General features: G+C 46.7%; 1 protein-coding gene and 1 non-coding gene across 2 annotated transcripts in view; one reads left to right on the top strand and one right to left on the bottom strand.

Moving 5' to 3' along the window:
* The first annotated feature begins 7,034 nt into the window (after nt 1-7,034).
* On the top strand, nt 7,035-7,107 carry TRNAK-CUU (transfer RNA lysine (anticodon CUU)). The gene has a single exon. It is a non-coding gene; the product is annotated as a tRNA-Lys (tRNA).
* An 8,293-nt stretch (nt 7,108-15,400) lies between these two features.
* Nucleotides 15,401-22,352, bottom strand: part of KIAA1755 (KIAA1755 ortholog) — a 71,968-nt gene continuing 65,016 nt past the window's right edge. Inside the window, exons 13-15 of the mRNA XM_060123863.1 lie at nt 21,510-21,632; nt 20,645-20,863; nt 15,401-17,159 (exon numbers count right to left, since the gene is read on the bottom strand). Of these exons, the coding sequence (XP_059979846.1) occupies nt 16,458-17,159; nt 20,645-20,863; nt 21,510-21,632 (1,044 nt within the window). The 3' untranslated portion in view covers nt 15,401-16,457. The remainder of the gene's footprint in view (nt 17,160-20,644; nt 20,864-21,509; nt 21,633-22,352) is intronic.

Here is a 22,352-nt window from a genome sequence, read left to right as displayed (position 1 = left end):
AGACTGTCTTTTCTCCATTGTATATCCTTGCCTCCTTTGTCATAGATTAGTTGACCTAAGGTGCGTGGGTTTATCTCTGGGCTTTCTATCCTGCTCCATTGATCTATATTTCTGTTTTTGTGCCAGTACCATACTGTCTTGATTACTGTAGCTTTGTAGTATAGTCTGAAGTCAGGGAGTCTGATTCCTCCAGCTCCGTTTTTTCCCTCAAGACTGCTTTGCTGTTCAGGGTCTTTTGTGTCTCCATACAAATGTTAAGATTTTTTGTTCTAGTTCTGTGAAAAATGCCATTGGTAGTTTGATAGGGATTGCATTGAATGTGTAGATTGCTTTGGGTAGTATAGTTGTTTTCACAATATTGATTCTTCCAATCCAAGAACATGGTATATCTCTCCATCTATTGGTATCATCTTTAATTTCTTTCATCAGTGTCTTATAGTTTTCTGCATACAGGTCTTTTGTCTCCCTAGGCAGGTTTATTCCTAGGTATTTTATTCTTTTTGTTGCAGTGGTAAATGGGAGTGTTTCCTTAATTGCTCTTTCAGATTTTTCATCATTAGTGTATAGGAATGCAAGAGATTTCTATGCATTAATTTTGTATCCTGCAACTTTACCAAATTCATTGATTAGCTCTAGTAGTTTTCTGGTGGCATCTTTAGGATTCTGTATGTATAGTATAATGTCATCTGCAAACAGTGACAGTTTTACTTCTTTTCCAATTTGTATTCCTTTTATTTCTTTTTCTTCTCTGATTGCCATGGCTAGGACTTCCAAAACTATGTTGAATAAGAGTGGCAAGAGTGGACATCTTGTCTTGTTCCTGATCTTAGAGGAAATGCTTTCAGTTTTTCACCACTGAGAATGATGTTTGCTGTGGGTTTGTCATTTGTGGCCTTTATTATGTTGAGGTAGGTTCCCTCTATGCCCACTTTCTGGAGAGTTTTTATCATAAATAGGTGTTGAATTATGTCAAAAGCATTTTCTGCATCTATTGAGGTGATCATATGGTTTTTATTCTTCAGTTTGTTAATATGGTGTATCACATTGATTGATTTGTATATATTGAAGAATGCTGGCATCCTTGCGATAAATCCCACTTGATCATAGTGTATGATCCTTTTAATGTGTTGTTGGATTCTGTTTGTTAGTATTTTGTTGAGGATTTTTGCATCTCTATTCATCAGTGATATTGGTCTGTAATTTTGTTTTTTTGTAGTATCTTTGTCTGGTTTTGGTATCAGGGTGATGGTGGCCTCATGGAATGAGTTTGGCAGTGTTCCTTCCTCTGCAATTTTTTGGAAGAGTTTGAGAAGTATGAGTGTTAGCTCTTCTCTAAATGTTTGATAGAATTTACCTGTCAAGCCATCTGGTCCTAGACTTTTGTTTGTTGGAAGATTTTTAATCAGAGTTTCAATTTCATTACTTGTGATTGGTCTGTTCATATTTTCTATTTCTTCCTGGTTCAGTCTTGGAAGAATGTGTCCATTTCTTCCAGGTTGTCCATTTTATTGGCATGGAGTTGCTTGTAGTAGTCTCTTAGGATGCTTTGTATTTCTGCAGTGTCTGTTGTAACTTCTCCTTTTTTGTTTCTAATTTTCTTGATTTGAGTCCTCTCCCTCTTTTTCTTGATGAGTCTGCCTAATGGTTTATCAATTTTGTTTATCTTCTCAAAGAACCAGATTTTAGTTTTATTGATCTTTGTTATTGTTTTCTTTGTTTCTATTTCATTTATTTCTGCTCTGATATTTATGATCTCTTTCCTTCTGCTAACTTTGGGTTTTGTTTATTCTTCTTTCTCTAGTTCCTTTAGGTGTAAAGTTAGATTGTTTGAGATTTTTCTTGTTTCTTGAGGTAGGCTTGTATTGCTAAATACTTCCCTATTACAGCTGCTTTTGCTGCATCCCATAGGTTTTGGATCATCGTGTTTTCATTGTAATTTATCTCTAGGTATGTTTTGATTTCCTCTTTGATTTCTTTAGTCATCTCTTTGTTATTCAGTAACGTATTGTTTAGCCTCCATGTGTTTGTGGTTTTTACGTTTTTTTCCCTGTAATTGATTTCTAATCTCATACTGTTGTGGTCAGAATAGATGCTTGATATGATTTCAATTTTCTTAAATTTACTGAGGCTTGATTTGTGACCCAAGATGTGATCTATCCTGGAGAATGTTCCGTGCGCACTTGAGAAGAAAGTGTAATCTGCTGTTTTCGGGTGGAATGTCCTATAAATATCAATTAAATCTATCTGGCCTATTGTGTCATTTAAAGCTTGTGTTTCCTTATTACTTTTCTGTTTGGATGATCTGTCCCTTGGTATAAGTGAGGTGTTAAAGTCCCCCACTATTATTGTGCTGCTATTTCCTCTTTTATCGCTGTTAGCTGTTGCCTTATGTATTGAGGTGCTCCTATGTTGGGTGCATATATATTTATAATTGTTATATATTCTTCTTGGATTGATCCCTTGATCATTGTGTAGTGTCCTTCCTTGCGTCTTGTAACATTCTTTATTTTTAAGTCTATGTTATCTGAGAGTATTTTATTGCTACTCCAGCTTTCTTTTGATTTCCATTTGCATGGAATATCTTTTTCCATCTCTTCATTTTCAGTCTGAATGTGTCCCTAGGTCTGAAGTGGGTGTCTTGTAGCCAGCATATATATGGGTCTTGTTTTTGTATCCATTCAGTGAGCCTGTGTCTTTTGGTTGGAGCATTTAATCCATTCACGTTTAAGGTAATTATCGATATATATGTTCCTATTACCATTTTCTTAATTGTTTTGGGTTTGTTTTTGTAGGTCCTTTTCTTCTCTTGTGTTTCCCACTTAGAGAAGTTCCTTTAGCATTTGTTGTAGAGCTGGTTTGGTGGTGCTGAATTCTCTTAGCTTTTGCTTCTCTGTAAAGCTTTTGATTTCTCTGTCGAATCTGAATGAGATCCTTGCTGGGTAGAGTACTCTTGGCTGTAGGTTCTTCCCTTTCATCACTTTAAGTATATCATGCCACTCCCTTCTGGCTTGTAGAGTTTCTTCTGAGAAATCAGCTGTTAATGTTATAGGAGTTCCCTTGAATGTTATTTGTTGTTTTTCCCTTGCTGCTTTCAATAATTTTTCTTTGTCTTTAATTTTTGCTAATTTGATTGCTATGTGTCTCAGTGTGTTTCTCCTTCGGTTTATCCTGTATGGACTCTCTGCACTTCCTGGACTTGGGTGGCTATCTTCTTTCCCCTGTTAGGGAAGTTTTTGACTATAATCTCTTCAATTATTTTCTCGGGTCCTTTCTCTCTCTCTCCTCCTTCTGGGACCCCTATAATGCGAATGTTGTTGCATTTAATGCTGTCCCAGAGGACTCTTAGGCTGTCTTCTTTTTTTTCATTATTTTTTCTTTATTCTGTTCCACGGCAGTGAATTCCACCATTCTGTCTTCCAGGTCACTTATCTGTTTTTCTGCCTCAGTTATTCTGCTATTGATTCCTTCTAGTGTATTTTTCATTTCAGTTATTGTATTGTTCATCTCTGTTTGTTCTTTAATTCTTCTAGGTCTTTGTTAAACATTTCTTGCATCTTCTTGATCTTTGTCTCCATTGCTTTTCCCAGGTCCTGGATAATCTTCACTATCATTATTCTGAATTCTTTTTCTGGAAGATTGCCTATCTCCACTTCATTTAGTTGTTTTTCTGAGGTTTTATCTTGTTCCTTCATCTGGTACATAGCCCTCTGCCTTTTCATCTTGTCTGTCTTTCTATGAATGTGGTTTTTGTTCCACAGGCTGCAGGATGGTAGTTCTTCTTGCTTCTGCTGTCTGCCCTCTGGTGAATGAGGCTATCTATGTGCCTTGTGCAAGTTTCCTGATGGGAGGGACTGGTGGTGGGTTCAGCTGGCTTTTGCTTTGGTGGGCAGAGCTCAGTCAATATTTCAGGTTTTGTGGCCCATACTTGATTGTGCCCTTGCAGTGTTAAAGCAGCCACAGGAGATATGGAAATAAATGGACGTGGCTGTGGTACAATAAAACTTTATTTATAAAAACAGGGAGTGGACCAACCCCATGGCTGTCATTTGCAATTGCTCTAAGAGACCTTGTTTAATCAGAGCTTCCCCGCAGCAGGGCAGCTAGCCACTGAAGTCTGTGGTACCCTGGGCAAGTCCCTGGTCCCCCTGCACCTGTTTCTTCACCTGAATAAGAGGGGATGTTCTGGGTGAGGTTCAGTAAGGAGAGGGAGATGAGACCCACACGGTGGGGGAGGTCTCAGGACTTTGGGTGGGCACCCTCTAGCAAGGCCACTGCTCTCGTACACTCTCAGCATTACAAACCACCCAAAACTTCATGGTCTAATTCAAGCATTTTACGATGCTCCCTCGTTCTGTGGGCCAGGAATTTGGACTTGGCACAATTAGGGACAGTTTGTCCCCATCCATGTTATCAGCTGGGAATACTCGAAGGCTGATTCAGTGGCTGGAGGCTGGAATCACATGGAAGCATCCTCACTTGCACGTCTGGAGGTTGATGCTGGCTGTCAGCTAGAGGCTCAGCGGGGCTGTCGCCAAAGCACCTACATAGGGCCCCTCCCGGTGGTCCCTTCTATGTGGACAGTCGTGGACTGCGTTACAGTATGGTGCCTGAGTTCCAAGACGTTAGCAAGACAGTTATAAGGAAAGGATGGGGTTAAACCAGACTACATGGTATTTTGCAGAAGTAGAATACGATACGAGGCAATAAGAGAAAGTGTAACATGCGCTGAAACAGCTTAAATTAAGAATCAGAGTGTGAATTTCAGAACCCCTCTGTGTTCTCTTTACTGATGATTGGGAGAAAGGTGAACTGTAGCCTCCCATAAGTCTTCACGTGGAAACAAAGAATAGGTCTCAGTAATTAATGATTTTAAAAAGAACAAAGAATGCAGGAACAAATGACAGTGATCGGGCAAAAGAAGTAACTATAGCAAAGGTAATAAGTCAATCGTGAAGACTCCCAGTTCTGTTTCAAAGGTAGAGATCAGCCTGAAGCACATTTTTGAGTTGTTTTGCAGGATCCAACCCCCTGGACCCTCGTGATTTCACTCAACTAAGTGCCTTGATTTTGTCAACCTAGAGTGAACCTTGCATCACTGGTGGTGCAGTGGTTAAGAATCCGCCTGCCAATGCAGGGGATGTGGGTTCAAGCCCTGGTCCGGGAAGATCCCACATGCCGTGGAGCAACTAAGTCCGCAAGCCACAACTACTGAGTCTGCACTCTAGAGCCCGCGAGCCACAACTACTGAAGCCCACGTGCCACAACTACTGAAGCCTGCCTGCCTGGAGCCCGTGCTCCACAACAAGAGAAGCCACCGCAATGAGAAGCCCGTGCACCACAACGAAGAGTAGCTCCCGCTCGCTGCAACTAGAGAAAGCCCGCGCGAAGCAACGAAGACCCAACGCAGCCAAAAGTAAATAATTTTTTTTTTAATTTCCATATTTTTTTTAAAAAAAAAGAAAGAAAAGAAAAGCATATGAGATGGTAGAGGCTCTCGCAGCCGCCTTTGGGAAATGCAACCCGCCCCATACACGTGGTGTGAGGGCCCTCTAGTGGGGTCTGGGCCCAAGATCTCCTGGTTCAAGGCAGCATCGGCACGGTCACTGGGAACCCATATGGCTCAGACCCCTCCCTCAGACATCATGCCTATTCTGGTCAAACCCAGCTCATGCTCAGTCATATCTTCTTCCAGAGCTAATCCTGGGTCTCTTCCTCAGCGGGAACATATTAACAGCCAGAGCTGCTAAGCCTTTTTCTTACAAACAACGAAGGAAACAAGAGCAACCACCTCCACGCACACAACAGCCCTGGTGACCCCAGTTTTGCAGGATGGTTGGCCAAGCAGGTAGGGAAATGTTGAGACAAAACCGGCTGGGAAATGCTTCCTTGAGCCACAGGATGTGGTTATGTGTTGAGGGCTGGAGGGTGGAGCTGGGATCCTGGGCTGGACCCACAGAGCAGAGACCCTTGGAGAGCAGATGGTAGAAATAGGGCCCCTTTAAGAGGCCAAGGGCACCCCTGGGTTACATGGTCATGAAGAGATTTCAGAGGAAGAATCATTGAGATCAGGGTTGCTGAGATTCAGGGGCAAGATGTGAGAACCAGGCCAGCCTCCAGGTAGATTAGCAGCAGCTCCCTGATCCAGATGATTCCAGACTTCCACCTCCTCCACCATCTGATACTCTCCCCAGTAACCAGAGGAGAATCTGGGGCCCAGAGAATGGGAGGGACTTGCCTGGGGTCTCACGGTAAACCAGTGGCCAAGCTGGGACTTGAACCTGGGGCCCCATCTCCTTCCACTGAGGTGGTCCAGCAGAGGTCTCTCAGGGTTCAGAGTCCCTTGCAAATGGATCATCAATAACGATGCCACCTCCCATTTATAGCCCTCCGATGCTGAGCAACACATGCATCTCTGGAATACTACTCAGCCATAAATAAAATGAAATTTTGCCATTTGCAACAACGTGGATGGACTTGGAGGGTATTATGCAAGTGAAATAAGTCAGACAGAGGACAAATACTGTATGATATTATTGAAGTGGAATCTAAAAGATGTACGAACTAGTGATATAACAAAAAAGAAACAGGCTCACAGATGTAGAGAACAAGCAGTTACCAGTGGGAAGAGGGAAGGGATGAGGGGCAAGATAGGCATAGAGGATTAAGAGGTACAAACTACTATGTATAAATAAATAAGCTACAAGGATATATTGTACAGCACAGGGTATATAACCAATATTTTATACTAACTATAAATGGAGTACAATCTTTAAAAATTGTGAACAGCTATGTTATACACCTGAAACATATAATATTGTAAATCAATGATACCTCAATAAAAATTTTTTAAAAAGAAAGAAAAAGTCATAGCTCCTGTTTCTAAAGAAATTAATGATGCCCCCTTTTCTCGGTATAAACACCAAAAAAGAAAGTCATTTAAGTTCTGCTCTCTATCTTCACAACAACTTCTATGCTCTTTTTTTGAGACGTCAAGTATCAAATTCTTTTCCCTCAAAAGTTCCTTTTGGGGGACTTCCCTGGTAGTCCAGTGGGTAAGACTCTGTGCTCTTAATGCAGAGGGCCCAGGTTCGATCCCTGGTCAGGAAACTAGATCCCACATGCGGCAACTAAGAGTCCGCGTGCCACAACTAAGACCTGGCGCAGGCTAAATTAATAAATAAATAAATAAAATTTATTTATTAAATAAACAAATAAATAAATTTATTTTTAAAAAACTTCCTTTTGGGATCCTTGAGCTCACATTTCATCTTCTATTGTTTCATCCCAGTTTCAAGGAACACAAGGCCCTAGGGCTTGCTGAAGCATGAAAAGAGACAGGGAGCAGAGGTGGTGAGTGCTCGAAGCAGTACTGAGCAGGGCAGGCAGGCCTCAGGGTTGGGGCTTAGGGATGGGGGCTAGACCGGGAGCCAGGGCCTTTGCTACCTCTCGGTCTCTTGAGGCTGGCTCTGGGTGCATCAGCTTTGGTCCTCCACCCCCAGGACGACTTTTCTGCTTTCTATGTACACAGCTGGACACAGTGGCCCTCTGAACTCAAGTTTACACATGCTCAGTTCAGAAACTGCCTAGCATCTCTGATTCCCAAATCCAAATCCTGGAAAAGGAAGCTTATTGGTGAGCTTGGGTCACATGTCTATCTTTTCATCCAACCGGTTTACGACTGAGGGGCTGTGACACGGTATAAGCAGAGAACGAAAGGGGCGGATGTTGGACATTCACCCTGTAGGAAAGGGAGAAGGCTTTTCCAGGAGGAGGGCACAGCAAGGTCAAAGGCTTAGAGGTGGGGAATTGGAGGCTTCATGGGGACAGTCCTGAGTGGCTAAGTTTGTGGCAGCCCTCCTGTGACTGCTTAAACGGCAGCTCCCATAGGACCATCCCTGTCCCTGTGCCTAGTGGCACAGACATGGCCCACAGAGGGAACTCACAAGTGAATCAGCAGCAGAACCAAAGCTCAAACCATTTCCTTCTCCAGCCCAGGCTTGAGTGTCTGAGGCTTAGGAGGGAGTCAGGTTAGAGGAGCAGGGAGAATGAAATCAAGAAATAACAGGCTTCACAGGAGTAATAATGACATTTTAACTTGAAAATTGCAAGGAGACAGAGCTGTGGAGGCGTATGCAAATTTCCATGCAGATGAAATGCAAATGAGCTTGCTTGCTCCTGCCTGGTGCACCTGGATGTGGCTCAGTGACAAATCCTAATGGCACCGCATGGCTGTGTGATTGATTATCAAGGCCAGCTGGGATGACAACTGCACTCTCCTCCTGGGAGCTGGCGGAGATGAGACTGTTTCTAGAGTGCCCTCTGATGGGGGACCCTGAGGGATGGCCCTCTGTAATTCAGGGATGGCAAATTTGGGACAAAGCTAGTATCTCTATAGTGACCCTACTCCATGGCAGACATCATTAATCAGTCATAGAATTCCTTCTTACTGAGTCAACCAGATGCTCTAGGCAGACCCTACTAATCAATCAAAGTTGGCCTTCATTCATTCATTCATTCATCAATTCGTCTAACAAATTTTGTTGATTTTCTTCCCTGTGCCAAGGATACATTGAACAGGCAGGTTCAGTTCCTGCTCTTGTGAAACTCACAGTTTAGTGGGGGATATGAGCATTAACAAAATATTGCAAAATGGCAATTGAGATAAGTGCTATGAAAGAGAACTACATGGTCTTTATAAAAGGGAATTTTGACTCCTTCAGAGTGACCAGGAAAGCCTGACCCTGTGGCTGATATCTGAAGGATAAAGAGGGCTTAACTAATTGAAAAAAAAGGGGAAGGACATTCCAGGTATTGAGACAAGAAAGAGCTTGTAAGCAGAAATTGTCAGGGCTACACTAGATTCCCTATGATCATTTTTTGTTTCTGTGCGTCCCTCCTCTGGCTTCTATCTGTTTTGGTTTGTTTGTTTGTTTAAAGAAAAGAAAAAGCTTTATTGAGATATAGTTCACATACCATACAATTCACCCATTTAAAGTATACAAATCAATAGTTTTACTATATTCACAGATACGTGCAACCTCTACCATAGTCAATTTGGGAACATTTCCATGACCTCAAAAAGAAACCCTTTGCTCTTTAGGGATTCACCTCCTCCCACCCCACACTCCCAGCCCTAAGTAACCACTAATCTAATTTCTGTTTCTATAGATTTGCCTGTTCTGGACCCATTAAATACTCATTCTTTATTCCTTCCTCCTCCCAGCCCCTGATATACTCTAACCTACTTTATGTCTCTATGAATTTGCCTATTCTAGATATTTCATCATACAACATTGGTCCTTTTTGTCTGATTTATTTCATTTAGCAGAATGTTTTCAAGGATCATCCATACTGTAGCATGTACCAGAACATCATTCTTTTTACAGCTGGAAAATATTCCATTGTATGTATATACCACGTTTTGATAGGCATTTGGATTATTTCCACCTTTTGGCTATTATGAATACTGCTTCTGTGAACATTGGTGTACAAGTATCTGTTTGAGGCCCTGTTTTCAATTCTTTTGGGTGTATACCTAGGAGTGGAATTGCTGGGTCATTCTATGTTTACCTTTGTGAGGAACCACCAAAATCGTTTCCACAGGGGCTGCACCATTTTACATTCCCACCAGCAAGGTACAAGAGTTCCAAATCTCTACATCCTCACCAATATTTGTTAGTTTCTGCTTTTTTGATTATACATATCCTAGTAGGTGTGAGTAGGTGTGAGGTGGTGTCTCATTGTGGTTTTGACGTGCATTTCCCTAATGACTAATTATGTTGAGCATCTTTTTATGTGCTTGTTAGCCATTTGTATATCTTCTTTGGGGCAATGTCTATTCAAGTTCTTTACCCATTTTAAAATTGGGTTGCTTGTCTTTTTTTGCTGAGTTGTAGCCGTGCTTTATATATTCTGGATATTAAACCCTCATCAAATATAAGATCTGTAAATATTTTCTCCCATTCTGTAGGTTGCCTTTTCATTTTCTTGATAATGTCCTTTGATGTACAGTTTTTAATTTTGATGAAGTCCTATTTGTCAACTTTTACTGTTGTTGCTCATGCTTTTGGTATCATATCTAAGAACCCACTGCCAAATCTAAGCTCATGAAGATCTACCCTTATGTTTTCTTCTAAGAGTTTTATAATTTTATCTCTTAAATCTAGGTTGTTGATCTGTTTTGAGTTAATTTCTGTATATGGCATGAAGCAGAGGTCCAACTTCATTCTTATACCTGAAGAAATCCAGTTGTTCCAGCACCATTTGTTTAAGAACTTACTCTTTCCCCATTGAACGGACTTGGCAGCCTTGTTGAAAATCAATTGACTGTAGACCTATGGGTTTATTTTGATTCCATGTGTCTAGATGTCCATTCTCATGGCAGTACCACACTCTTTTGATTACTGTAGGTTTGTAGTAAGTTTTGAAATTGGAAACTGAGAGTCCTCCAAGTTTGTTTTTCTTTCTCAAGTTGTTTTGGCTACTTGGGGGGCCTCTTGAAATTCTATAAGAATTTGAGGATCGGCTTTTCTATTTCTGCCCCAAAAAAAGGCTGTTGGATTTTGATAGGGATTATGTTGAATCTGAGGATCCCTTTGGATAGTATTGACATTTTAACAATATTAAGTCTTCCTACCTATGAATACAATGTCTTTCACCTCCTTGGTTAAATTTATTACTAAGTATTTTATTCTTTCAGATGCTTTTGGAAATGAAATTGCTTTCTTAATTTCCTTTTCAGATTGTTCATTGCTGGTGTGTAAAAACACAGATTTTTGTGTGTTGATCTTGTAACCCACAACTTTGCTGAATTTGTTTATTAGCTCTAGTATCTTTCTTGGGGATTATATTTCTTATTTTCTATACACAGAATCGTGCCATCTGTGAATAGAAACAACTTTATTCCTTCCTTTCCAGTTTGGATGCCTTTTCTTTCTTTTGCAGGGTAACTGCTCTTTTTCTTGTCTAATTGGATTCCTTTTATTTGTTTTTCTTATCTAATTTTCTTGTCTAGAACTTCCAGTACAATGCTGAATAGCAGTGGTGAAAATAGTCATCCTGTTTTGCTCCTGACCTTAGGGAGAAAGCTTTCAGTATTTCACCATTGAGTTTGATCTTAGTTGTGAGTTTTTCATGAATGCCATTTATCATGTTGAATAAGTTCCCTTTTATTCCTTGTTTTCAGAGTAGTATTTTTTCTTGTTGTTCTTGTTTTTTTTCTGTTTGTTTGTTTGTTTGTTTTGTTTTTAATCATGAAAGCTGTTGGATTTTTGTCAAATGTCTTTTCTGAGACAACTGAGATGATCGTGTTTTTCTCCCTTCAGGCTATTAATGTGGTATATTACATTGATTGATTTTCTTATCTTTACCCTTGCATACCTGGGATAAATCCCACTTGGTCACACTGCATAATTCTTTTAATGTGCTATTGTCTTTGGTTTGCTAGGATCTTGTTGAGGATTTTTACATCTATACTCACAAGGTATATTGTCCTGTAGTTTTCTTTTCTTGTGATATATTTATCTGGCTTTGGTATCAAGATAATGCTTGCTCCAGAGAATAAGTTAGGAAGTGACTTCATTCCTTTTTATGGCTGAAGCACATCCTTTTGTATGGATATACTACATTTTGTTTATTCATTCATTGGTTGACCAATATTTGGGTTGCTTCTTTCTTTTAACTATGATGAATAATTCTGCTATAAGCATTTATGTAGAAATTCTTGTGTGGACATATGGTTTTGTTTCTTTGGGGTGTATATCTAGGAGTGGAATTGCTGGGTCATATCGTAACTGGATGTTTAACCATTTGAAGGCCTGCCCAACTGTTTCCCAAAGCAGCTGCGTTATTTTACATTCCCCCAGCAATGCATGAGGGTTCCAATTTCTCCACATCCTGCCAACGTTTATTATTGGACTTTTAAATTTTAGCCATTCTAGTAAATGTGTAGTGAGATCTCATTGTGGTTGTAATTTGTATTTCCTTGATGGCTAATGAGGTTGAGCATTTTTTCATGTCCTTATTAGAATTTTGTGCATCTTATTTGGAGAAATGCTCATTCAGATCCTTTACCTATTTCTAAGTTGGAGTTTTAAAAATTTATAATTTAGTGGTGAGAGCATTCTATATATTTGTAATATAGAATATTATCTTCTGTGGGCCCACCCCAGCAACCCTCCTCCAAGCAAGCACTGCCCTAGGGTTCCTGGACCCTGCTTTTTGTGGCAGGCTTTTGCAGAGGCCTGCAGTGCCTCAGGAGGTGTAAAAATACCCTCCAGCATTCCCCACGTGATCAGGCAGAGGCTGAGCCTTGATCTGAAATTGTACATCGGTTTCCTTCCCTTCTCTGTCCTGTTTCCCCTTCCTGTGGTTTCTCTCATGATCTCTTCTTCAGCAAATCACCTGTACCTGAATCCTTGTGGCCAGGCGTGCTTCTAGGGGAACTTGAAAGTGCTTGGAATGGCCGAGGAACTAAAAGGAAGTCAGTGTTGTTGGAACTCAGAGAACATGGAGACTGGGGAGTAAGGTGAGGCTAGAGTGGTGGGCAGAGGCCTGACCCCACAGAGCTTTGTAGATTACAGTGATGGGCAGGATGGCGGTTACTTGGAGAGTCATGGGATGCCACTGGGCTCTGTTAAGCAGGGACTGGCATTATTTTACATTTTGCAAAGGTCCCTCTAGCCTCTCTGTGGAGGATGGATAAAAGGGCCCAAGTGGCTGCAGGAGGACCACTGAGGATACTGTTACAACTGTCCAGGGGGAGAGAGGATGGAGACTGGGATGAGGATGGGAAGGTGGAGGGAGAAAGAAGAAGAAGATTAGAGAGAGATGAGGGGGGTGGATCTGGGGGCTCTGGGGAAGTTCAAGAACATCTTGCAGGTTTTCAGCCTGGGTGCCTGGAGGCATGGTCAGTACACAGAGAGGGAGGCAGGCTTCGGAGGGCAGATCAGGAGTTCCACTGGCCAGGCGACACCTGTTTGCCATCCCTGGTCTTGCCCAATCCCCCCACTTCACAGATGGAGAAAATGAGGCCTGAGGAAGTGCGGTGATTCACCCAGGTCCCTGTCATGCCCCAGACTGAAGGAGATGGGATCCAAGGATCCTGCTGCCCAACCAGAGGGCTTGTTTATTCTCCTGGAGGCCCACTGGCTCTGGCCTCAGACAGCTATTTTGCAGCTGGGAGTGGGTGGGGTTTAGGGCCTGATGGGTTTGTCCTGGGCTGGAAGCCAGTTCACAGCTCGCAGAGAACAGAACATTTCTGTTTCAGGAGGGCAGCCTGTGCTGCCTGCTACCCTGTCAGGGTCTGATGTGGGTAACTTGAAGGCATGAGGGTGTGGGGTGCTCACCTCAGAGTGGCTGACATTTGCTCTCCTGGATTAGGCATGGACAAGAACTAGGTCCAGATTCTGAGGTTTCCCCTTCTCTAGTCCTTCCTTTCCTTGCTGTGTGACCTTGGGCCAGTCACCTCCCCTCTCCTCAGTCTTCTCATCTGTAAAATGGAGACATCCTACAGCGTAACTTTTGTGCCCTCAGGGTTGTAGGGAATATTGGATGGAGAAATGGATGGACAAAAAATATACCATAAACTGTAAAGAGCCTAAACTACAATTTGGGTTCAGTCCTACCACTGCCCCAGTGGGTTTCTCAGACTTTACAAGATGGTCATCCCTCTGGAGAGGAAGAGGCCTGGTGTGGAGCTCAGAGATCCCAGGATCTTATTATCCTGGCCCAGCAGGCTTGACAAAATCCATTGGACAGATGGGAAAACTGAGAGGCAGCCATCTGCTCAGAGTCACCAGGCTATTAAGCCTGGATTCAAAGGCTGGGCTCTCTGATTACAAAGACAAGAAAGATCCTTATCCATTCAATGACCTGATTGTACAGATAGGGTAAACCAAGGGCCAGAAAGGGGAAGCAACCTGCCCAAGGTCACACAGGCAGCTGGCAGCAGGACAGAAGTGTCAGGTGAGGTCCCTGACTCCCAGGCCATGCTCCTCCTATCACCTCTTGCCCACCAACCCCTGGAGCTTGAAAAGCAGTTTCCTCCTCAGTAAAATGGGGTGAAACTAGTATTGGCTTCATTGGATTGTTGTGAACATTTCAACAAGCCCCGCAAAGCTTATAAGGGCTTAGCACCAAGTCAGGCACAAAGAAAATGTAGAATAAATGTTGGCTAGTAATATTATTATTCATTATTATATTTCATTTCTGCATCCCTTTCTCCCCTTTGGGCTGCTGTGAGTAGACAAATTGTGGGCTTTCGGCTCTTCCTGGAGACAGAGGGATGTACAAGATGGCTTTGGGGGCCCCTCCCTCCCAAGGATTCTTGGATTATCCATACCCCTCCTCAGCCCCCCTGAGCACTAGCCGTAACTGTAGTCTCTCAGAAGTCAGTTTTCATCCTTGCACCCCGGGTACGCTGGCTCCCTGCCTGTGGTCCCTACTGGCTGGATGCTGTTGCTATGGCAACAGCATTTTAAGAGCCTTCGGACCCCCTCTGAGGCAACAGGCCTGGATGGAGATGGACTGATCAAATGCCTCCTGCATCCTCAGGCCTGTCTGGACAGAAGGCAGGAGACTGGAATGCAAGAATCAGAGTTGGCTTGGGGTGGGGGTTGGGGGCGGCTCAGGCCTTAGCCCCAAGGGTTTCCCAACAGCACCCCACCTCACTGTGTTGCATGAGCGCTTGGTTACACATGCAGACTCCAGCCACCACTGCCCCAAGGGTCTGGTTTTAACTATCTGGGGTGAGATCCCCTAAGACGCTGCCTTTGATCAGCTCTGCTCGTGGTTCTGAGGCAGACAGGCCCCAGACCACTCTTGATGAAATCTTGAGTCCTGGAAGATTTTGGGCATTGAGGTTTGTGTGGCTCTCTCTGCTGAGATTACTCTTTTTTTTTTAATAATTTTTTTAAAATTTACTCATTTTATTTATTTTTGGCTGCGTTGGGTCTTCGTTGCTGCGCGCGGGCTTTCTCTAGTTGCAGCGAACGGGGGCTGCTACTCTTTGTTGCAGTGCGCGGGCTTCTCATTGCGGTGGCCTCTCTTGTGGCGGAGCACGGGCTCTAGGCGCGCGGGCTTCAGTAGTTGTGGCGCGTGGGCTCAGTGGTTGTGGCTCATGGGCTCTAGAGCACAGGCTCAGTAGTTGTGGCGCACAGGCTTAGTTGCTCCACGGCATGTGGGATCTTCCTGGACCAGGGCTTGAACCCGTGTCCCCTGCACTGGCAGGCAGATGCTTAACCACTGCGCCACCAGGGAAGCCTGAGATTACCCTTGAGAAACCCTGTTTGTCCTCCCAGGCCCGCTCCAGTCCTGCCTCCCTCTCCTTCCACAGCCTCAGCTTGTGGGAGGATGTACACTCTACCCTCTTCCTGGAGCCAGGAAAATTCCAGAGCTGGGCTACCAGAGGCCATCTTGGTGATGCATCCTAGGGCAGAGATGGGCGCACATTCTCAGGATAATGACATTCAGGGGAGGCGCTAGCCATAGTCACTCTGGGCTGTCTTCTAGATGCTCTATCTGAAATCAGAGCATCTCAAGCCTCTTCCCACTGTCCTCCCGCACCACCTGCTGGATGGGGACAAGGCTCCCTACCCTCCAGCCCCAACCATAGCAGAATCTGATGACGCCAGGCACCAGAGGCTGTGCCTAAAGAGAGGTCGGGCTTCGGGGTGGGTCTGAGGAGCTGTGGTGGGGAGGGGAAGAAGGCAGAGATCATGGGAGAGGGAGGTGGTCCTCTTTGGGGTTCCTTGAACTTGAGACTGATGCTCATGTCTGTTGGAGAAGCCAAGTGACAGAGTAGAGGTGCAGCAGACAGTCCCCCTCCCTTACCCCTTCCTTGCGCACTAACTGGCCTCCAGCAGGTGATTCTCTTTGCCCGAGGCCAGTGGCGTCAGTGGATAAATACATGTGGTAATTCACTTGACAGCACCCCCTTTATTCCCTTCCCAGACTCGCTCCCCTGCTCCTCCGCCAAGTAAATGCGCACTTGAATCCTTGTGTGGTCTGTTTCGCGGGACCCTAAGACAAGAAGCCACTCCCTAATCTCCCCACCCTGGGCTCTATTATGAGGGCAACTTTGCCCCTTGTGCCCCAAGGGGAAGCTTACATACCCCTGAACCCCAGGTGGGGTTCTGCCTAAGTTGGAGGTCTCTGGAAGGATCTGTACCAACAGCTCTTTCCACGATGAGACTCCAGGGTTTTGGAGCCAATCTCACGCTCTTCTGCGTCCTGCCCTGCCCTCCACTCTTACTATTCTGAATGTGTGAGAGTCGCGTCTTCCCAGAGCTTCCTGGGGCCGGGAGCAGGTGTGAGTTCTTGTCTACAGAGCACGAGCCAAACTCAGTAGCCACGTCCTGATGGATGGTCCAGGGCTCCCCAGCTCTGTCTTTAGCTGGGCCCCACCCGAACCATACCCATCCCTGCCGGAGCCTGGTGTGATTGACGGGAACTCCCAGCTAGAGGGATGCAGGGGGACTTGTGTGGGGTGAGTCCTCCAGAGACGTCTGTGAGTCTGTCCCCTCCGAGGAGAAGCTGCCCCCAGTGGGCCGGGGGATCTGACTCTGCCTGGGGAGCTGCTGCCAGGAGAGGAAGGTGGTGAGATAACGCTCAGGGGCAGGATCCAGGGGCCCATGCGGGCTTCTGCCGTCATCAGCTTCAAAAGCCTGGCCAGCTTCCTGGGGTGGAGGGGCTGCTTGGAAACTTCTGTTCTGTACACGTCTGGGGCCCCAAGGAGGCCAACAGGATTTTGGCGAACGATCCAGACCCAGTGAGTCCTGGAGGGGCAGGTCCCATCTTCCCTTGTAAGTGACTTCTCCATTCAGGTCCTGGCCCTTGGCGGCCGCCCCTCTGAGTTCCCGGCCCGCCGGGTGGGAAGGGGGACCTGCCAGGCATGGACAGTGGCCCAGTGCCTTCTTCAGGAGGGTCTGGATCTCCTCGTGCCTCTCCTGGGCCTCCTCCCACAGGTCCTGGCCCAGGCCCTCCCAGCTCAGAGAGGCCACCTGCAGCCGCATGGCCGTGAGCTTCTCGGCAGGGAACTCGGACGCCAGGCGCTGCAGGTAGCGGTGGAGGCGGCGCTGGTCCCCAGGGCTGGCCCTTTGGGCCTTGCCCAGCCTGAGCTGGGCCATCAGGTCCTGGCAGTCCATGTGGAACCAGGTCATCTGGGAGACAAGAAGAGAGGGAGATGGGGGTTCCGTGAGGACAGGGATAGGCCTCTCTGAGCCAAGAGGAGGCTTAAAGAACAAATACAGCTAGACTGAATTAATACAAAAATGTCCAATCAGTGTTAGGGCCTCTCTTAGCACAGCTGTGATTTTCTCCACTGCTGATGACGACAATATTTCCCTTTCTTCCCCAGGGAACACCACCCTCCGTTACCCACCGGGAAACAGTCCCCAGCACCCTTGGGATCTTCAGGCACAGCCTTACAGACTTAGGGGCCAGCAAGGACGCACCCCCCTCTGGGGCTCAGTTTCCCCCTCAGTAAAGTAGAGGTTGTGATAGATAATCATGGAAATTTGGATTCTCAGGTTGTATGAACCGCTCATAAGTGGTGCTGAGGGAGGAGTCTGGCTAATATTTATTGAACACTGACTGTTTGCCAGGCTCTGTGCATCTCATGTAGGATCACACTGAACCAGCAGCCCATTTTACAGAGGAGGAGACTGAGGCTCACACATGTGAAATCACTTGTCCCAGGTCACGCTGCAAGTCAGGGAGGAGCTGGGATTCAAACTCAGCCCTGTCCAGCCCTCAAGAGGGTATCTTCCAAGTACCTCCTTGCACAGGAGAAACTGGCCCAGGCAGGGCCCTGCCCTTGCAGTCACACAGTGAGACTGTCAGCCAGCCCAGGCCCGGAGGCCCCCTCGCTCTGGCCGGGCCTCTGCCGCATTTTAGGATCCTGCCTGTACCCACTTCACCCACAAAATGTCTGCAGGTTGCAAAGGAGCCAACATGTTCCCAGCAGCTCGTGAAAAACATAATCTTTCTCTCCATTAATTTAGAAGCCAACAGCAAGCTGTTAGGCAGTGGGGATTGGAGAACAATTTTCTCCGAGGAAACCATCTTTCCGCGGATTAAGGGAACTTGTCTTTAGATAAATGGCTTCATATTTGCAGAAGCACATTGAGCTCATGGCTGGGAAAGGGCTCCATAAATCTCCGTTAGCGACACAATCATGTTATTATTATTTAGTGCCAAAGCTGCCGCATGCCTGCTCTCCACCTGGGGCTGAGCCCAGCACTGAGCCATACTGTCTGTCCGTCTGTCTGTCTGGGACCAGATATTCCAGGCCAAGCTGGAGAGAGGTGGAGAACACCTCAGAAATCATCTTGCCCCACCCCTTGCTGTTCGGATTAAAATTCAGGGCCAGAGAGGAGAAGGTGCTGTCGAGGGGAAGGGCTTTCCAGGCTGAGGGAACAGCCAGTGCAAAGGCCTCAGTGCTGGAGCCAGTTTGCTTTCTCCAGGGAAGGCCGATGGGGCTGAAATCAGCTAAAATTAGTAAACAAGGGAGAGAAGCTTCCAGATCCCCTTAATCCATGAGGCATTACTCCTCCTACCACTACTGCTAATGACAACATTAGCATACATCGGTGTTAAAAACAATAATTTAACATCGGTGTTAAAAATAATAATTCCAGATTTGAGCAAAGTTGGGTGTAGGGGCAGGGGGAGGGGTTACTTACATTTAATTTAATTCTCACTTCTCTGCACGAGAGCCAGATGACCTGGGTTCGAATCTCAACTATGCCACTTCCTAGCTGTGTGACCCTGGGTCAGTGACTTGATTTCTCTGGGTTTCCTGCCTCACAGGGTTGGTGTGACCATAATACCATATGTGAAATGACTAGAACAGGGCCTGCAGACAATAAGAACTCTGTACCTAAGCATTGGTTGTTATTATTATCATCATTATTCTTGACAAGGAGCTGAGGCCCAGAGCAGTGAAGGCCACTGTTGAGGTCACAGAGCCCATGCAGGCATATCCCTGACTCTAAGTCTCAGATCCTCCTGCTGTCTCGCTCTCTAACTTCTGAACAGCTGGGCGCGGGGGATCCCTTCGCTGCCTCTGCCCACATCTACCTCCCTTGCCTGAGGGAGACAGAGAGTGGCCTGTCCTCCCAGTGCCCCAGGTGTGAGTTGACCGAGTCCCTCCCGCTGCCCCCGAAGCCTCTGCGTTCTTGGTGCCCTGTGTGCTGGGCTGGCCTGACAGCTGGGAAGCTGGGGTCAGGCTCTTCCCATGCTCCATCGTCAGTGGCCAGTGCGAGGGGCAGCTGAGGGCACTGGGCCCAGGCCAGAGGTGTGGGTTCTTGTCTCATCTGGGTTACAGCTCTCTCAGGCTGCTCCCTTGCTCCCCCTAGGCCTCAGTTTCCCTATCAGAAAAACGAGGGATTTGGCTAAATGGATTTAAGAGGGGCGGGGGCTCTGAAGTCAAATCCTGCTTGACCAACCGGGCTAGGGGATGCTGAGAAAGCCACTTTCCTCTTTGGACCTTAGTTTCCTCATCTGTAAAATGGAAGCAATGTTGGTGCCCCTCCCTCACAAAGATATGATGAGAATTAAATCGGGCTAGGTATGCAAAGTGCTTTTAGGAGGGTCTGGCGTGGTGAACACAGTCAATAATGTGGGCTACCCCATAATAGTCATCTAACCCTCATCACCATCGTCATCACGTCTGCTTGGACACAAGAACTGCTTGTCATTTCCCTCTCCTTTGGAGAAGAACATAGCACATGGACACATCTGGGTTCAAATTCCAGCTCTTCTTTTCTCTAGCTGTGTGGCCTTGGGCAAGGTGCTGCCCCTCTCTGGGCCCTCAGTTTCCTCATCTGTACAATGGAGCTGGTCAACCTGGCCACATTGGGTTCCAAGAGATGACAGATGCAAAGTAATGGAGTTATTCTTGCTTCCTAACTCACCTCTGCCCAGGCCCCCGACCCTTGCCCCAGTAGCCCTACCCCCTCCTCCTCCCTCCTGGCCAAACGCTGGGTTCCTGGTGAGGACTGAGGCCTCTGTTCTGAGGATGCTCAGAGCAGCCTCTGGGCCCACCCTCAGCCAACTGTCCCTTCCTTCCTTCCTTCCCCAGCTGTCCCCTCCAACCCATCTGTGCAGGGCAAGGTGGGGCATGGGAAAGAGCACAATGGTGCCATGGCTTGCTGTGTGACCTTAGCTAAGTGATGGTACTTTTCTGATCCTGTTTCCCTAACACTGTAATAGAGGGGTGGGATGAGATCAAGGTTCTGAGCCTGGTCCTGACCCTGTGAAGTTGCCTGCAGAGGTCTATGTGTGGAGGGAAAGTCTATGGCTTTGATCAGATTCTCAGAAATCCCCAGGATCCTTCCCCTAATCCCAACGTTTAAGAAGCAGGTGATTTCCTTTGAGAGATGATATCTGGGTCACTGGGAGACTGCCTGTGTAGTGGGACAAGCTGGGGTCAGGGATTAGCTGGACCTGGTTTAAGGAGGGTAACTTAACCTTGCAAACCTTGTTTCCCTTCTGGAAAATGCAGGTAATGCGTTTTCCCCCTCACGGGACTATGGAATGAAAAGAGCCTAGTGCTGTGTCTAGGCTGTTCCCTGCCCCCACCCTACGTCCTAGGTGTTGGGGGAGCGGCGGGGAGTTTATGCAGGTGGGCCGCCAGGCTCACCTTCTTGCAGAAGTGGTGGAGGTGGAGCAGCGTCTCCAGGTCTGTGCGTTGCCGCTCGGCTGCCATGTAGAAGTGGGTCAGCTTAGCCTGGAAGGCCTGCTGGGTGAAGGTGAAGCCTGCCAGCTCCAGGAGCTCTGTTCCTCCTGCCTCCCTGGCCCTGGCTGCAGCTCCCAGCTGGGCCGCCTGCTTGCACAGCTCCAGGCCACGGCGGTACTGGGCCTGAGCAGGGAGGGGAGGGGTGTCTACTCAGCTCCAGCCTTACTACCGGGTTATGAGACTTCCTGAGCCTCAGTTTCCTCATCTATAAAATGGGAACCCAGGGTTTACTCTGCCTGCTGGGATTCTGCTTAGCGTCACCCTCTTCTGGCAAAATTCTCCAACCCCAGAGTCTGGGTTACAGGCTCCTCGCCTGTGTCCCCACAGTTCTCCTTTTCTGGCTATTTCCCTGTTGCCCCCAGCCCCCCATCTTGTCTCCGCCCTCCACTGACCTGGAAGTTCCCCGAGGGCTGAAACAGAGGCTGAATCACCCTGTGCCCCAGGACCCAGCACATCAAGGATGCAGATTCTCTCCCCCCACCCCAGCTCTGAGGCTGACTCAGTAGGGCTAGGGTAGGACCCTGGAATGTGTATTTTAAGAAGCCCTCCAGGCATTCTGAGATGGGTCATCTTTGTACTTGGTAGTCAGGGAAGGCTTCCTGGAGGAGACAATATCTAAGCTGAATGCTTTGTGTTCCAAGTTGCTCTCCTCACTGTCTTGGGAAGCTTTCTTCCACTTTCCCGCCTCCGCAACTTTTCCCCAGCAGTGCCACCCCCATCTCCTGCCCTCTCTATCTGCTCCTCACCCCACTCAGTTTTAGAAACACACCGCAGCCTGAAGGAAGAAGTCCTCAAACTCTGCGTGGGCTTTCTCCACTGTCTCCAAGCTTCCGTCCTTGGGGGTCAGCACCTGCAGGCACTGGCTTCCTTCCTGCTCCATCCAGTTGCTGACCTGGGGCAGAGGAGGGAGGTTTGGACATGAGGGGCTGCTGACGAGACATCCTTAGCCCAGTTTGCCACCTTCCTGGGAAGCTGAAGTCTTGTCCTCAGTCATCTGGGGGCTGGGCCTATGCCACCAGCCTGGACTGAAACTCTCCCAATTCTGGGGAGGAGAAGAGACAGCTTGGGGTGGGGGTGGGGCGTGGTTCTCACCATCCAAACAGCGCCAGAGGAAGGTGCACGGCCCTGCCATGAACTCCCTGTGTGAACTGCGCAAGTCACTTCTCCTTTCTGGGCTTCAGTTTATTCAGTGGCAAAATGGGGTAGACGTGAGGATTCAAGGAAGGACAGGGGGTAAAATGGCTCTCGATCCCATAAGCAGAAGTCTTCTTCGTATTCTGGGGTGTCTTAAAAGAGCATCACCCACTTTATCCTCGCAAAGCCCCATGTGGCAGGCACTAATATTATCCCCCCATTTAACACATGAGGAAACCGAGGCACTGAATAGTTAAATACCTTGTCTAGGGTCACACCGCTAGTAAATGCTAGAGCCAGCATTGGAACCAGGCCGTCTGGTTCCAGGCACACTCTGTTCCACGGCCCAGAGCACGAAGGGATGCGTTGGTTCTAGGCATCAACAGTTGGACAGAGTGGTGCCAGGTGTGGGCTCCAGGATCAGAACCCTAGGTGTGCGGCCACGGGCAGATGACATAATGTCTCCCAGTCTCAGTGT

The sequence above is a fragment of the Lagenorhynchus albirostris genome, chromosome 15, assembly GCF_949774975.1.
Source record: "Lagenorhynchus albirostris chromosome 15, mLagAlb1.1, whole genome shotgun sequence".
Taxonomy (NCBI): Eukaryota; Metazoa; Chordata; class Mammalia; order Artiodactyla; family Delphinidae; genus Lagenorhynchus; species Lagenorhynchus albirostris.
This window is presented reverse-complemented; position numbering and strand designations above follow the sequence as displayed.